This window comes from Daucus carota, chromosome 5 (assembly GCF_001625215.2).
Source record: "Daucus carota subsp. sativus chromosome 5, DH1 v3.0, whole genome shotgun sequence".
Taxonomy (NCBI): domain Eukaryota; kingdom Viridiplantae; phylum Streptophyta; class Magnoliopsida; order Apiales; family Apiaceae; genus Daucus; species Daucus carota.
In genome coordinates, this window is record NC_030385.2 from 40,196,008 (window position 1) to 40,211,780 (window position 15,773).

General features: G+C 33.6%; 2 protein-coding genes across 3 annotated transcripts; both read right to left on the reverse strand.

The window, feature by feature from the left end:
- Nucleotides 1-1,891: 1,891 nt before the first annotated feature.
- On the reverse strand, nt 1,892-11,181 carry LOC108223093 (CBL-interacting serine/threonine-protein kinase 3). 2 transcript variants are annotated; one of them, XM_017397161.2, is made up of 15 exons: nt 10,828-11,181; nt 9,728-9,953; nt 9,464-9,526; nt 8,105-8,176; nt 7,648-7,755; nt 7,473-7,553; nt 6,082-6,135; nt 5,847-5,972; nt 5,678-5,767; nt 4,732-4,854; nt 4,503-4,613; nt 3,833-3,946; nt 3,070-3,126; nt 2,903-2,977; nt 1,892-2,254 (listed from the first exon to the last, which is right to left on the reverse strand). In XM_017397161.2, the coding sequence occupies exons 2-15, from the start codon at nt 9,896-9,898 to the stop codon at nt 2,183-2,185; spliced, it is 1,317 nt and encodes a 438-aa protein (XP_017252650.1). In that variant the 5' UTR covers nt 9,899-9,953; nt 10,828-11,181; the 3' UTR covers nt 1,892-2,182. The 2 variants fall into 2 exon arrangements, with proteins under 2 accessions (XP_017252650.1, XP_017252651.1); XM_017397162.2 differs by having other exon boundaries at nt 9,728-9,950; nt 10,828-10,968.
- A 2,974-nt stretch (nt 11,182-14,155) lies between these two features.
- On the reverse strand, nt 14,156-14,911 carry LOC108221760 (uncharacterized). The gene has a single exon (XM_017395618.1). The coding sequence runs from the start codon at nt 14,909-14,911 to the stop codon at nt 14,156-14,158; it is 756 nt and encodes a 251-aa protein (XP_017251107.1).
- Between the last annotated feature and the right edge of the window lie 862 nt (nt 14,912-15,773).

Consider the following 15,773-nt stretch of genomic DNA (forward strand, 5'->3'; position numbering starts at 1 on the left):
AATTAGTTATAGACCGCTACGTGGGAGTCGACAAATCCAAATACGGGAGAAGGTTATAGTCTTGACATGATATTGATGGATGATATCAATAAATTAACTATTAGTGATGTATTTGTTGTTGTTAATTTTTATATAATTTACTTTGTATACAGGAAAATATCATTCATGCATTATCTGTTTGCTCCGTTCAAGCAACTTTTAAGTGAAGGCTGTTTATACAGTATTAGAAAATAAAGTTTGTTACAAGTAAGGGTAGTTATAAACCGCTATCTCACGGATTTAAGTTAGATATTTTTGTGCACAATCAATCCAAAAAAATTGGAGGAAGGTGACAATGTAGGAACATAATTACTTTTTTAAAAAAACACAAATAAAATTAAGATTCGTCGTGCTTTAAATTGTTAATTGCGTGTAGAAATTTATTTACATTTTTTCACCATGAATTGTAATCCAATTTTGCAATTTTATATATTAGTATTGGTATTACATCAAGATTTTTATAATATAAAATTTATTTTATTCTACAAATATTACTTTTGAATCATTAATATTTTTTTATAGACAGCCATAAAATTATTACATTCTACACATATTAATATTAAATTATTAATATAATTTTTATAGGCCGCCGCAACGCGCGGCTTCTCAACTAGTCAAATAAAAGGAACAAAATTTGATACCAAATACAAGTGCCGGATACTTGTGCAGCTGTGCTGATCTTGCTTGGAAAAAGGGGGTTAATTCCTGAAGCAAAGACAATATGCAAAATGCATGTGTTTTATATCTTTCGCAAAGACAGCTGCTTAATTATTTGTTTAGTTTTATCTCGCTGTCTTTGAGATTGAGTATTCTAGTAATACGGCATTTAGTCAATGGCAGAACACGTATAATACATACGTTAACTACTTAACTTACACCAGACCTTTGACGCTTCAGACTTCCAAGGGTGGATACAATACGTGCAAAATGCAAATCGGGTTGTTCTTTTTATAATTTTAACTTCTGGTTTTGACAATAGAGTTAAAAATACATTTTAATCTTTCTGTAACTTAAACAAACGTAAACCATTATATATAGAACCACCATGATTCCAAAAATGGAATTCGAAAATTAATCGGTTAATTATGATCCGAATTTATTAGGTATATAAGTCTTCAAGTCCTGCATATGATATGACAGTGTGTTTGGCCTAACTTAGACCCGGCAAATTTTCACACGACACGAAAATTTAGTGTTTGTGTTTGTATTTTGAGTACACGACACGAAGTATACGATTGAGATGTCGTGTCGGTTTTGTGTTTATCCTTCGGGTACACGACACGACACGAGGTACACGAAATAAATATTATTTAATAGTTAAATATTAATATTTAATTATAAATATGTATATTTATAATAAATATATGTATATTTTCTTTTAAAATAATATATAGTTTATTATATTGTAAGTGTAAATGACTTAAATATATATATTTCACACTATTTTGTAAATTTTTTGCCTAGAAATCTAATATTTACATTAATTTAGATATTTATTTATATTTATATTTAAATTTGATTTTACACGAAATACGACACGAGAACGACACGAAAACAGAGGTACACGACACGAAAATACACGAACGCTAAACGGGTCGGTTTTGTGTTTGGCCTTTGAGTACACGACACGAAAAAGTACACGACACGAGGGTACACGATCTGCACGAATTGCCGGGTCCTAACTGACTTCTCAGAAAACCCTTGTTCTTCGCGCCAGAAAACCTAACTGACAGTGTGTTTGTACTTCTTTTTGGCAGGAGAAGAACCTTGTTCGGAACTTTAGGCTCTTTTGTTAGTTACATTATTTCATTTTTACAGGTAAATCCCTGGCAAAATATAAAACCCAAAGAACTGGCACAAACAAAGTTATCCACATTCCCAAATCATCCTCTCTCATTATAAACAAAGGGCCAGAAATCTTAGGTAGCCTGTTTAGACTGCAAAGGTTTAACTACAAAGACACAGATAATGTTTCTTTCAAAAATATCTGTGTCATCTACAAACAACATCAATTAAGCAGGAGACAATGGTCAACCCCGTCTACTCTCGCCATATAAACCAGTAACAGTAAGAGAGATTGCTAGAACACAACATGATTCTGAAAACCAACAAATCATCCTCTTCACAGTTCCACGACTTTGCTTCATTTTAGATGCATGTCTTCTTCTGTTTTCCATACTACATCATCAAGGCTTGTTGACAGGCTCTTGTAGAACTGTAAAGTACAAGCGCAATATCATATATTAAAAAGTCATCAGATGTCATTTGATGAAATGGAGCATATAGATACAGTACCAGAATATATTTTTAAAGTGTGTATCAACTACTTGAGACAGTAGACTAGATTAAAGCTTTTAATTTATTACAGTATAAGTGTTAGCATCCTACTTCTTGTTAGGTGGGTAAAATAAGTGCAAGTATTGGACTCATCTAGTGTTTTTATGTCAACTCGGGCATATATATCAAATTAGATCAACACATACGGCATTAGTGGTGATCAGTAACTAGAAACATATTTAGTAGGGAGCAAGGACCAACATGTATTACTCACCTACTAGGTACTTGAGAAACTCTTTCCCCTGGTAATAGATACTCTAGTGGCATATATGGCTGAACTTAAAATACAAAATCTATCAATGGATTCTTTCTTCGTTCAATAAACTATTTGCTATTGGCATATAGTTCCACAATCACAGACGCATTGAAGTTATTATGTTCGGTCACTGTTATAACTTCAACATACGACACAATAAATTCGTAGCACCAAAGTAATAGTAGAACCTTTTGCTGCGCAAAAATCACAAATAAAAAAACTCCCCATATTTATAATCAGATGGCGCTTAACAGATTTAGAATACGGTACCTTATGAAATTCCAAAGTGTCGCCTTTAGCTTTTCGCACCTCGACCATATGAAGAGAAGGTGCCACTTGAAACACCTGACCACAAATATCACCATAACTCTTAGAATGTATTAAGATAAAATTTGACTCAAAATTTATTAAATTGAATTGTTGCAGCTTTTACTTACCTCGGTGGCAACATTGAGGTTTCCTTTTCTCCCAGCTTTTATATTTTCAAGCCTCATCTGGAGAGAGTAAAATATGCAGATGAAAATCAATCCAGAATCATCATAGTACAAGTCAGTCATACTTTAAAGAGAAAAAGAACTCAAGTGTTTGTGTGTAAGATGTGCCAATTACAACACATACATTTCTAAATATTCTATGTTTTAGTTGGAAAGTATAGAAAATTTCTGCTCAGCTGAACTGTTGCAAATTATGAATATGTAAAGACATTTTCGTACTCCAGCTACTCTACATTGTAGATACAGAATAAACTCAGGGGGGCTGCTTATTATAATACTGTAACCAAAACAAGGCATTTTTACTGTGGAAAGCAGAAAGCTAGTTAGCATTGATCAGAAGTCAGAACCACTTTATCATTTTAACAAAAGGTTAATTATAAAGCTAATGCAAGAAAGATTGACAAATGAATGTATCTACTTAGAAGTTGTAAGGTTCCTAATTTCCAAGATATTATAATTCATCAATTAAAAAGATGTAATGATACTGTGCAAGTTATTCTACTGTTAGATGAAGTATATAATACCAAGAATTACCAATGAAACTATATGATATTCTCTAACAAATCCACTTCTTATATGGTTCAATAATTAGAGAAAGATTATATATTAAGTTGTTTCACAGCAAAAAATACTGCCATGTATTCCAGTTTTCTGGAATATAAGATATATTTTCTCTGGAACTTCTCTCGAACAGAGCTTAATTTACCTTATAGTTTTTCTTGTGAACATCAAAACCAAGAGGTTTTGCAGCTTCTTCAATCTTACTGATTATCTCGTTGGCTGGGCTTCTGGAAGTAAACATCGTCTCCCTCTTGAATCCCTGTAGCCAAAAATCACATATAGAGAAAAAGGTGGAAAATGAAATTATTATTACACCAACAATCTGAGTGTCTTACAGAGAAATCACAATGTAATTATATAAATTTTCTACTGCCAAGTATAGTCATATAATAAGTGTTCCATCTAACAAAACTACTACAACGTATATTCCAGGAGCAATTAAGAAAATTTCATCAAAAAACCATGTAAGATTAAGATTTTATCAGATACTAATTTTTAAAACTTGAGGGTGACTGGGAGACAATATACGTCAACAGAATGGAAGCAATACAAAATCTTATCTATAAGATCACCAAGGGGAAGAGTTAGTAAAAACTGGCAATATACCTCTGCCATATACCTTGTAAAAAGCTAAAACACATCACAGTAGTGATCTCAACAGAGAGAAAGTCAAAATCAAGAACTTTATGTACCACCACACAGATAAACAGCCAGAATCATTCAGAATCATTCAATATATGTAGCAAATTGTCACATCCAAAACACACACAGATAAAGTAGAATCCTAGAATGCTGAGATGCTACCAAAATCTAACCTGCTCTACATCGAAAAGATTTCCAAGATTGAGCCCCTTTGACATGGATATTAACTCAAATGCATTCATGGCTGCTGGCCTTTCTTCTGTTTTCTCAGTCACATGGAACTCCTGTTGCAAGAAACATCAATGAAAAGAAAAACAAAGGTAAAAAGATTCCAATTGGTCTACATTCCAAATCCCTTATCAGAGTTAAATCAGTCAATCTGATATGTCAAAGTAATCGCACCTCAGAATCCTTAAAAACAGCTTCGACATCATCCAAATTAGTTTCTAATTTTTCGTCAAACACGGGTGGTTTATAGTCTTTCTTAAACCATTCATTCTCCAGAACTTCAGGTATTGTTATTCGCTGCAAATGGATGCATATAAAGTTAAGAAATTGTTTGATGTCAATGACTATGCAATATGCCTAATTAGGAGTAATTATACATTTGAAAACCAGACACAAGTCTGAACTTCTACAAAAGATAAAACAAACAGAGATGCAATATCATAATTTTTCATCTTTAGCAGAAGAATTGTCTTTATAATAAAGCCTCGAGCTTTGAGGCATCGAGCAACTCATTTTCTTTAACCCCAGGTCCTACGTCAGTCAACCTATATAAAATGAATATCCTTGTTGACTTAAATATTGGGGTGAAAATGTCCTGGTTGAGAGTGTTGTTAATGTCCTTCTTTTCCCGATCATTGCTCACTCATTCATATTCTAGAAGTTTCCCAGATTCAAGTTGACATCTTTTTCAAAAATCTAAGTAGCACCTAGAGTAAAAATTGCCAACTTGAGAGAAATTGGACGGTTCAGTAAAGATCGCACAATGGTATGATTTCAATGCCTGACTTATTCTCATTTTGCCTCTTGTTATATAAATTTATTTCTAAAATTTTTATCTTCAACAGTATGTACATATATAATCACTGTCACTAATTATTTTACAAAATATAAAAATGCAATTCATCTGCAAGGCTTGGCTTAGCTTAGCGGATACCCTCTCCTCATGGTAATAAGGGTGAAGGTTTCAAGCCCCAGTGGAGGCATGTGAATTTTGTAATTATTTGAATCTTGTAATTGACTATAACCAAAAGATTTAGTGTGAGCTATTTATCATCAAGTACCAGTCAGCTACATAATTCCAAGGTCAACAATAGAATACAATTTGAGTACAATTTCTTACAGTGGTAGGATTGGGATCCAGGATTCTAGTGATCAATTTCATTGCACCAAAGGAGAGCCAGGGAGGACAAGTGAACTCTGCAGCAGAAATCTACAAACAGGTGTGCAAATTGAGACATACGATAAACTGGAAGGATGAACTGGGTAGAGTGAATGTGTATAAGGCTCACTTTTTTATACAGATTCACAAGATTAGAATCATCAAAAGGCAAGTACCCTGCAAGTAAAACAAAGAGTATCACTCCACATGACCACAAGTCTGCGGTTGACCCATCATATCCTCGATCGTTCAAGACCTGTAGAAAGATTGTGAAGTCATTATCGTATCATACACAAGCAAATAGAATTTGAAACAAAAGAAAGAGATATACAACTGCAGATAGAGCATAAATTACTGTTAACTACCTCAGGAGCAACATAATTTGGAGTTCCACAGGTAGTATGAAGCAAGCCATCATCCTTCAAGAAGAAATCAATATGCGAGAGTTAAAAGCTTAGACCTCTTAGTAACATCTCATTCAAGTTAAGATTCAGCAATCACTTTTTTCAAAAGAACATAAAAGTCATTTGGCATCAAATATTCTTACAACTGTGCATAGAACTCGAGAGAATTGTTGTTTTACAAGTACAACCAATCACAATTAGTTTACAAACGATACATTTAAGTTTTAACAGATGAATTACAACCTATTGTTTATTAATTCTAAACTTGTAGTCAATTGTTATTATCCCTATTAAGTTCTTTTTGTTTTTAGATATTAGTCTGACCATCTACTTCTTTTGTTGTGGGGGAAGGGGATAAAATGCCATTTGGGCCAACTACTTAAAATGAAGAAAGTGACTCATACAGGACATGGTTGAGTAGACACGTACACGATCCAGAATCATGAGCTATGCCAGTAAAGTCTATATAGTTGTGCTTGTAAAGGCTATACAAGAGCGTACAATAATAGTACATCTGTTACTGACATTTGCATATCCAATATTAACTCATCTATTTAGGTCGTGTTCACTTGGATGGAATGGAATGAGGAGAAAATGGAATGGAAGATCATAAAGAAAACTAATAGAGAAAGAAGAATGTATGAGACAATATAGTGAATCAACATGAGTGAGTCTAATTTTTCTATGATGAAGATTGTAGGGGAAATGATAGAGAAAAGGAATGAAACATTCCTTCCAAACACTTGAGTTAGATTTCTAGTTCAATTAGTTTGGAATGGAATTAGGGAAGGAATAAAATTATGAACATTGTCCTCTATTTCCCCCAAATAATAGTACAAATTCCATTCCATTTAAGTGAAAATAGTAGTATATATATTTCATATTTAATCGATCAATCTTTTGATGACTGAAGCTTCCAGCACCATATCATTGGATATTCACATGGCCAACCGCAGGGTGCAGGTACCATACCAGACCCACAAACATGGCAACAGATCTTAGATTTGTGTAGATACCCAATTACGTTACCCTAAGTACAGCTAAGTTAGGTCCCAGCTTTAAGCTCTCTTTGCAAACCATTCAGACTATGTGCAGTAAACGATATGAATATTATTTTCCCACAGAATCCTACAGTGCCATGAAATTAAGACTTCAGTTTTATAAGTTGATTGACATGAGCCACACATGCATTATGCACGTGAATGAAAATGTGACTTGTGATAAAGTGGACACTGTTGGTAAAATAAATGTCAATAGACAATTTTATGAAAACAAAAAACCATGGAATTACTTAGAAGAAGAGATGTGGAGGCTACAATAGTAAGTTTTGGATAAGCAGAAATTCTTATTACCCTGACTTGCTGAGATAATGCGCTCAATCCAAAATCTGAAATTTTGAGGTTTCCAGAAGCATCCAGTAGCAAATTCTCAGGCTGTTAAAGAAATGGAACTTTATTAGGCAAAAAAAGATTAAGTAGATTCTAAACCTAAACAATTTTTAGATATTCGAAGGATAAGGTTAAGCACTTTCAAATCTCTGTGGAAGACACCCCTGCTATGACAATAATCTACAGTATTAATGAGCTGCTGAAAATATTTCCGAGCTTCATCTTCTTGCATTCGTCCATTGTTTACCTTCATAAATAAAAGGCCAGTTAATTATTAATATATGTTTATTACAAAATATCAAAGTTAATGTCAAATAAAAATGAACTTTATTAAGCCCATTAATCTTTATAAATTAAAACTTGAAGAGAGATGACAATTAACTAAGATAAATTTCACTAGCCCCTAAGCCCATTAATCTTTATATATTAAAACTTGCCATAATAAATTAAAAAGTTCTTCTCTGTGTATTCAAAGTACACCAATTGCCATTCCCAGTAAACTCATTTACTTAGTTTGTATAACCAAATACTAATAGCCTCACTGTAATAACAGCCTAATGAGCAGTAAATTTGTTTGCAAGAAATTATTGACTTACAATTTTGTCAAACAGCTCGCCTCCAGTGACAAACTCGAGAACAATAAATATCTTGGTCCTGCTACCCATTACCTGTACAAAAAATCAATCATATGGTTATGCATGTCAAGTCATCAACAAAAAGATAAATACATCAAAAAAAAAAAAACTGCATAAAAAGTTGGTACTACTGAAAATATTGTACAAGTTGTCACTTGGGTTTCGTATGTTAATCTTTCTTCTAGTATCAAACAGACAGTGTGAAGATGTCATAAAACTGAAAATCAGCCAAACTGTTGATGGTTGACTTTAACAGAAAATATGAACATCAAAAGCGAACATCTACGAATAAGCATCCAATTATCACAAAATCAAAAGCAAACATCTACGAATATTGCCTAGACATTCAGATGCCGTGACTGAGACACAAACTTTATTCTCCCTGTACTAGTTTTAAGCAACACAACAGAAACCATGACCATGACCATGACCATGGATTGTGGAACGGTAAAACATAAATTGGTTGTACTTCTATCAGTACGAAGAAAAACCATATATTCAGATGTAGGTGTAACCAAGTAGAACAACAGAGGACGCATTCAGACTTGTCGAATTCTGTTATGGCCTTCTTGGGAATAAGGAATTCATTTTGAATGGTGACTGGGTCCAAATGACATATTTGGATTTTCAAAATAAAAAGGATAGGTCCAACTCCACGTCATTCAAATATAAGCACAAATTTATAAATCTGAAATGAAAACTCAATTCTTCATTTTTGAAATTGATTCCATGATTCCAAACACGACACGAATTATTTTCTTTTCTAATTAATATAAAACAGATCATATCCGACCCTCAATATTAATCATTAGCAACTGTTTAGTGAGATGCCTGCAGACCAAAAACTAGAGACTGAGTGCAACAATAATAACGATGCCTGAGCAATATTTATAGAGGTGGGTACTTTTTGAGGCAGTAATAGATCCTTGATTAGTTTTTTTGTTGAAGAGAGCGTCGAAGAAATATGGTATATACACAAGTAAAGATGATGATGATATGGAACTAGTAATCATATTCTACAACCAAATGAAGCATATAGAGTGAAAACCCCTAAACTCCATAATGAGATTTCAAAACTTCTATTTACAATCATATCTATACTTCTTTCTTTAAGTAAGCAGCTTTTTGATGTAAGAATAACACCAGCTTGATGTTCCCACATTATAACTCGTGATAGCATTGAAGAAGACTTATCATGCAAAGCTTAGTTACATAATTTGACTAAGAAGAGCCACAGAAAACATCTACAGAAGCACATTGCTATTACTTTAAAAAAAGGAACTTAATAGAGCCATAAAAAATATGCTGAGGGAGGGAGACCTCAAATAGACGAACAACGTGCGGATGCTTTATCAGCTTCATTGTTGCAACTTCCCTCTTTATCTGCAAATATTGCCGATCATATCATATGTAAGACCTCTGCTTTTTTTGGGAAATTTCGTACATTAAAGAAGTAAATTCTTTAATAAACATAACACACCAATGAACTTCTTTTAGGCAAGACGAGAGGAAATATGTAAGCAAAGTACGCATAACAGTCAGTCTAAGGCTTAGACATGAGAGCTCAAAGAAAGAATGACAAACCTGTTCAGCCATTTTGTGTTTCAGAACCTTTTCCTTGTCTAGAATTTTGAGAGCCACCGGATCCCCATTCTCTGTATTCCTAGCAAACTTCACTTTTGCAAACGTACCCTCCCCAATAGTCCTTCCGACCTCATACTTACCGACTAAACGCTTAATTTTTGGCTTATTCATTATCAAATAACTCCTTGAATTTATCAACAAATTCAGCCGGGAATGCTTACACCTTCTAACAAACAATCAGCCTTCAATTAGAGAGTCTTATTCTTAAAGAAAATACTACTATCAAGGAATAGGATATATGTTACTCGTAAACATAATATCAATATTTTTCATTACATTAATTTGGAAAGAAGAACTGAAATTAACTATGTCATATATATTACATATATTCGATATGAATCACGACTTGTCGGAGCAGCTAATCTATATTGTACGATAATTAAAAACAAACACTATATTATAACTCTACAGATCACATCGAACATGCTATAAATAATTAAATGACTAACAAGCTGAAATATAACGACAGTACAGGCCAAAACCACGAGTTTAATCGAGCTCACAACAATTAAACTATATAAACTACACGTCTACACACATAAAGACGAGTACTTATTAAGACATACACACATGCAATAATTTGATTCACTGACAAAACTACATAAACTAGGCACAGACTCGTACACAATAATTTGATTTATTAAAACACACAAACACGCAATAATCTGATTAATTAATTACCAAAACATAACATACTCGCACACAATAATTTGATTAATTACAAAGGAATAAAAACTTCACACACACACACACACACACTATAATTAGATTAATTAACAAAACGATACTTGTGAGTGCAGCTAATCTAAAATTAATTAGAGGTGAAAGCAACACTTGAGTCCAAAACACAGCTTATATATATAATAATAAACACAAATACAAACATATTACTATATACACAACTTACGATTATCAACAGAATCACATCGAAATTCTAAACAATCTCTGCAGAGAGGGAGAGGAGGGAGGGAGAGGGAGGGAGAGGAGGGAGGGAGAGAGAGAGAGAGAGAGAGAGAGAGAGAGAGAGAGAGAGAGCAAACCTTGAAATGACACAGAACCGAACCAAGTGAGAGTAAAAGAGTGATGATATATGTTTATATCAGAAACATGTGTATAGACAAGCTTAAAGGTGCTTGTGTGTTTGTGTGTGTATAGGCAGGCAAAATATATTGAGATAGGAGAGAGAGTGGGGAGAATTTATGGAGAACAGAATGGGAAGGAGATAAGAGAGGGTGAGTTGTTTGAGACGAGTCGAGCTGAGTTCACAATTATGGGGTCACCGAGTCGAACTCGAGAGCCAGAGATGATTAGATACTCTATAAACAGATGAGTATCAAGTAGCTGTCACCAAATCATATTTCTGTGACTGCTAAATTTATACCTACTGCTTGCGTACTAAAATAATTTTAATGCGATATAGATTAGTGCGATTAAAAATATAATAATATATGATGGGTTTGTCTAGTGTGTGCCGATGGGCACATGCTAAGTATCAAAATCTATAATTTTGGTAAATTTTGATTGGTGTGATTGATGAATTTGCAGGGGGCCCACCATTATAAAGAAGCATGAACCAATCAAAATCCCACCAAATTTGTAGAATTTGGTGCTTAGTGTGTGCACACACTAGAAAAACCGATATATCATATACTAGAATTCATATCTATTTTTTATCAGTATTAAATTAATTAGTGGGACCTCCAATGTAGTAATGCTCTGGTGGGCTGTAAAGTAATTACGCCAAAAGCCCAAATCATGTAGTTATAGTTTTAAATGAGCCACCTGACATGTACTAATTCGGTAGCGATTAATTGTTGACTATAATCTTAAAAAAAAACGTTTCTAAAAATAAATGAAAATGGAGTGTAACCGAAATGAAAATCGAGATTTCACAGAATGGGAAAGGCATGTGGTCCAGGTGTTCTTGTGGTGCAAAGTACAGGGTGCGAATTTGGAGCTGAGAGTACCAAACAAGAGGCCAAACTATACGGGGCTATGGGTGCAAATCACTTTGCTTTGTATGTGTCCATATCTGTGTGTGTAATGTGATTCCCTGTCTATCGTATGTTTCTCTTCCATCTTAGGAACCTTCCTGCCACATTCCTAGCAAATATTTGGCCTGTTTTCTTGCAGGTGAAAGTGAGCCACGTAGAATTTTGAATTCGATTTTGTTTTAGAATTATGTCGATGGATGAATTTGGGTGTTCTAGAATTATATGTAGTCGACAAATAGATTTTTCAATTATAGAATGTTTTTGGGTGTCGTAGAATTATACATCGATGATAAATAATTTTTCAATTATAGGATATAATATCTAATGTAGTCTGTGTGTGTATAATTATCGACTATCGTTGTGGATAAATAGGATAATAAAGATCAGAAAAAAACAAATTTACAGTTTTATTGAGAAAAAACAAGGCTATTTTATATATATAATGGTAAACCATAGACTTCTCACAAAACAGTCACGGATACAAGAAACTGGAATATTTGGTGGTGAAGTTGAAGAGGTTAAAAATGTGCATGTTGATTGTGGTAGTCTCAGTCTGTGATGAACGAAGGATGAACGTATTTATCACTTTTCAGACCGGTCATGCTACAACATAAATCCCCCCACCATGCTTCCATGGACCATATGCATGTGGTTTAGAACACCTTTCCAATCGTTTCTCGATTTGAATTTTATGAATGAGGGGTCGTTCGATTTGAATTTTATGAAAGAGGGGTCGTTTGGTTCGACGGGTGGTATAAGGTTGAAATGATGAATCGAGTTGAGCTGATATGGGTTTGAGGTATCAAATTTTGGTTGAGTGCTGCAATCAATATATATGATTTTTATAAAAAATAAGTTATTAATTTATATTAATTAAAAATATTAATAAAATTATTAAAGTTATATATTTTTGCATCATTGATTTTATTTTGTAACAAATGTTAATATTTCATTACTTAAATATAGACAAAAAAAATAAAAAATGATTGCATCTCGTACCTCCATCTGATACCCACCTTCACATTTGGGTATCAAAAACTCATACTTGGGAGTTTAAGATATGAGTTTTAGATTATATTTTTTCCAACCAAACACCAGGTATGGGTTTGGAATGGACAAACCCCATATCTGATTCCTCGTACCTATAAATCAAACGACCCTTGAATGTTTTTTTTATTAATATTGATATAATATTGCATTAACGATGTTTTTACATGTTAAAATAAAAATATGTTTCAATTATAACTTCATAACTAATTTCAAATTTAATCATCCTCTTAGTTTTTATTCACTTTAATGTGATTTTAATATTTAGTGATATGGTCTATGTAAGTTTTGAGTCCGTTTGTAGCTACGGACGGCATTGAATTGAAGGATGGATCTATACTGTACAAATATAGGATCAAAAGCACATATTTTTCACAAATGCGTCCAGATCTAAAAATATAATTAAACTTTTTAATATTTTAAATCAATCAGAAATACATTTTATAATCAAAATATGATTTTTATTTCTTTTTATGTTCTAAGCTAAATAAAAAGAGATTTTGTATATAGAATACGATTCTTATTATAAAATTCATAACTACTTTTTTATTTTCTGTTTTCTGATACAATTCAAACGCAATTGTTAAATCAGCACGATCTATTTATTTCATTAAAACGAAATTCTTTACTTTAGTCGTGTATAAATCAATATTTAATATAGGATTTTTTTCCCAAAAATACCCAAGCTGCTTTTCTTATCGTATGTAGTTTGGTAAATTTCCCATTAAAAAAATTAGTAAGATGATTTCTAAAGGAAATCATTTTTGGCTAATAATACATTGTATATATTGATAATAAAACTAGAAAAAATCCGTATATCACGTGAATTATTAAAATAAAATTATACTCCATCCATCCCATTTCAGTCTATACGTTCACTATTTGACACGCATTTTAATGTTTCTATAAAATATAGTTCTATAATTTATTATAATTTTTTTTTATAAAAGTTTAATAATTAATTTTTATTTAAGAAGAGAAAATTTAAATATATAGAACCTTACTTAAAAGAACATTAAAATATGTGCCCCTGCATCATGTGGCAGCTGAGGCGGTAATTTCAGAAAACGCTCATGCATAGCACTGAGTCATAAAATTAGTGTAAATAAATTGAATATGGATCAACCATTTAAGAATCCGAACACGATCTGATCCGATGAAATCGAACAATTAGGATATAAATTTATGCTAACGTAGTGCATGTCAAATCTAGGGACGAACATCGGGTCGTTATTTGGAGCCGTGAAATGTTATTCTCGTTCCCAATTTTGAATCTGATACTTACTTTGGACGGGAGATTGTTTTTTTTTTGAGAATGAGAATATCATTAAAACTCCAAAGCATCCGACAATAATGTCCCCAACAAACATGATGGAGGAGACGTGAAAACAATAAAGCAATTACGCTCACAAGGCACCCTAGCAAGATTATGCGCTACCTTATTCGCTTGCTTTTTAACATGTCTAACTGAGATTCTAGAGTTGTTACTTAACACCTCTTGACACTGCTGTACCAAGTCTTCAGCTTCCAGAGAGCTATCGTGGCCATGGTTTATTGCATTAGTACTGATCAGAGAGTCAGATTCAATGGTTACAGAGCAACCTGCAATTTCTTGAGCCCAAAGAATAGCTTCCAGAATACCTTTCAATTCTGCTTCAAGTACTGAAACCATGCCTGCAAACCTCATTATTTTACCCGCTTTGTACTGGCTGTGATGATTTCTAATAACCATACCAACTGCATATGAGTTCTGGCCTGTTGTCAAAACTGCATCCACATTAATTTTGAGTTGATCAACTTCTGGGGGTTTCCATTTGATGTTGTCTGCTATACTGTTCTCCCTTGAATTCTGCAGAACACCTGATTTTTTGTTTGCTACCTGCCATTCATCAATTTGCCTTTTACTCCACAATATTCCAACTGCTGGAGGCATGTTCTTACTCTCAAATATTTGCTTATTTCTAGCAAACCAAATACTCCACAACACAGTCGAAATCTTTATCAATGTATTTTCAGGCGCCTTAGACAGCATGTTGAGTAACCAGACTATTAAAGACAAGATTACATAATATTCTCCCGTCATTATGTGATTTATTTTGTAACAGTCTGTAATGATTCTCATGCTTAGACTTAGCCTTATTCTTTGCCTTTGTATTCTCCTTTCCATTCATTGATGTTGTAAAGCTTAGTACAGGCTATTTAAAGCCATTGTAATTATGTATTGTATCATTCTGCTTCTTCAATATTAACCAACCTTTATATGATATCAGAGCTCCTCAACTCAAACGAGTCTGATCCTTTTCTTTCTGGTCACTACTTCCGAAATCGCCATGGCACCCCAATCCATTGTCCAAATCAATGCAGTCAACCACTTCAACACCATCCTAACACCCGAAAACTTCTCAGTTTGGCGCAAACAAGTCCAATCTACGTTAATAGGATTTGACTTGGCCCATTTTGTCACCGGCTCAACACCAGTACCGGCGGAATTCTTAGACGCCGAGAAAACCAAACGAAACCCAGATTTTTCTGCTTGGTATAGACAAGATCAAGTCATCCTTGCTGCCCTCATTGGCAGCTGCTCACCAACCATTCAATCACTAATCGCATCAGCCGAAACCTCACAACAGGCTTGGGAACGCCTCGTTATGAGCTATGCGAACTCATCCCGATCCAGAATCATATCCTTAAAATCAAAACTTGCTTCTAACCCAAAAGGAAATCGCCCTGTTGCGGAGTACCTCCGAGATATGAAGAGTATTGCTGACGAGCTAGCTTTAGTTCAAAGTCCTGTCACAGATGAGGATCTTATGGTCCACATTTTACGTCAACTAGGGGAAGATTACAAACCCATTGCAATTTCCCTAAGCCTACTTGACACCAAAATCACATTTCCTGTCTTGTTTGAAAAGCTGATTGATTTTGAACGTGAACTTAACCTCACA